Consider the following 2,339-nt stretch of genomic DNA (forward strand, 5'->3'; position numbering starts at 1 on the left):
CCAGATGGAAACGTCCCTATTCACCCTTAGAGAAAATGTAGACTTGTACAAACTTTGTGGAGGCCAATTAGGGAAATTTTCAAAGGCCTAGAAAATTAAAACAAAAAACAACTTTGACCCAGCAATTCCACTTCACCAATTTCCCCTAAGGAAATAAGACATAAGTGAACAAAGATGGACCACAGAGCCATTTATCATTATGTTGCAAACAACAGGGAAAACCTGAGTTACTACATATTGGATAATAGGAAGTATGTTAAATGAATTGTGACATATTCATTAAATTGAACATTAAAATACTGTACAGGCATTAAATAATAATATAGCTGAATGTTATCATAAAAATTTATTTTTTATTAAGTAAAAAGCAAGTTTCATTCTAGGGGGAAAAGTGTGTTTAACAAAGATCAAAGTCTAGAATTTATACCCAAAGTCAAGCAAGAGTTGTCTTTGGATAGAAGAAATACAAACTGTTTTCAATTCATTTGTACTTCTAATATTTCTAAACTAGAGTTGATTTTTGCTTAAGAAAAATAATAAAATGTTTTCTTCTTACTGCTTTTGCCCAGCTATCTCTGTTTAAAAACAACAGTGATTATTATGGGCCAGGCACCCTTCCAGACACTTCTGAACATTATCTTATTTAACCCTCACAGCTGCTCACTGATGTACATGGGTCTCAATTTACAGGTATTAGCCTGACCATATTTATTGTTGAGAGTGGTGCAGGGGAGGACATCAGGTTACACAGAGAGGCCCTGTCTTCACCACAAATTGATAAACTTATTCTGAGCAGGGTCTATGTTCTAGTCACTTATATATATCTAGTCACCTATCTCCCTCTACAGGTCTTATATGTGGTAGAGGATACTCCCAGTTCCCACTTCAAGTAACGCTCAAGTTGACCTCTGAAAGGCTTTCCCTAGGAGGAATCTTCCCAAAGCCCCATGCATGTCCTTGTTCCTCAGGCTGTAGATAAAAGGGTTCATCATGGGGGTCACCACAGCATACATCACTGTGGCTACTGAATCCTTCATGGAGTAGGTATGCAGGGGCTGCAGATACACCATGCCAAGTGTCCCATAGAAGAGGGAGACCACAGCCAAATGGGAGGCACAGGTAGAGAAGGTTTTGTACTTCCCAGTGGCTGAGGGTATTCTGAGGATGGCTCTGACAATGCGGACATAAGACATGATCATGAACCCTAGCGGGGTGAGGAAGATGAAGCAGCCTGTGGCGATCAGCACCATGTGGTTGATCTGGGTGTTGGAACACGCGAGTCTCAGCAGGACGTACATCTCACAGAAGATGTAATGGATCTTGCGGGATCCACAGAAGGTCACTCTGGTCATGAGGAGAGTGTGAATGAGGCCATAGAGGATAGATAGGGCCCAACACAAGATGAGCAGAAGGATACAGAGCTGAGGACTCATGGCTGTGACATAGTGGAGGGGGTGGCAGATGGCCACATAGCGGTCATATGCCATCGCGGCCAGGATGAGGTTGTCCAGGGCCACCAGGGAGACCAGGAAGTAGAGCTGTGTCAGACACCCTGTGTAGGAGATGGCTTTGTTCTGGGACTGAAGATTCACCAGCATCTTGGGGATTGTGTTGGTGACAAAGAAGAGGTCAGTGAGGGAGAGGTTGGCCAGGAAGAAGTACATGGGAGTGTGCAGGCGGGAGTCAGAGCCAATGGCCAGGATGATGAGCACATTCCCCACCACAGCCACCAGGTACATGGACAGGAACATCCAGAACAGGATCTGCTGCTGCTCGGGAATTTCTGAGAGCCCCATGAGTAGGAACTCAGAGTCCCCACTCTGGTTGCCTCCATCCATTCTCCCAACTCTCTGCAACAGGAACATCAAGAAATGCTTACCAAATGCTCTCAGATGGATACAGACACAAACATAAACAAAATCCACTGTTTTCTCAGCAGTAAAAATTTTGCGATAATTTTAGGTTATCAACAAAGTAATAATAGGCACAAAAACATAACTTAGAAAATCTTTATGGGATAATCATTCTAGCAACTTCTAATCTATCATATTTGATGTTATAGAAATGATATCTATTTCTTATTTTAATTCTTGTCCTACAATATAATAATTTAATGTGTTTAAAAATTAGTATGTTAAGATATTAAATAGGTGTTAAAGTTATATTTGAAATCAGGTGTATGCATTATAAGAAATGGATATTGTACAAATGGACAAAGGGAAAAGAAGAAAATGTATATGAAAAGAAGAGGAAATATTATCATTATTTGCTGATGTGATGATATCTCTGAGAAAGTTAAGACTATCAACTGAAACTTTATTAGAAATTAAAAAAGGACA

The 2,339-nt window shown here is 40.5% G+C and overlaps 1 protein-coding gene across 1 annotated transcript; it reads right to left on the bottom strand.

Annotated features, from left to right (window-relative positions):
* Positions 1 to 896: 896 nt before the first annotated feature.
* On the bottom strand, positions 897 to 1,886 carry LOC107155168 (olfactory receptor 1D2). The gene has a single exon (XM_015500956.2). It carries the CDS (start codon positions 1,863 to 1,865, stop codon positions 897 to 899), a length of 969 nt encoding a protein of 322 aa, XP_015356442.2. The 5' UTR covers positions 1,866 to 1,886.
* Positions 1,887 to 2,339: the final 453 nt, after the last annotated feature.

Source organism: Marmota marmota, unplaced genomic scaffold (genome assembly GCF_001458135.2).
Source record: "Marmota marmota marmota unplaced genomic scaffold, marMar, whole genome shotgun sequence".
In the NCBI taxonomy this organism is placed as follows: domain Eukaryota; kingdom Metazoa; phylum Chordata; class Mammalia; order Rodentia; family Sciuridae; genus Marmota; species Marmota marmota.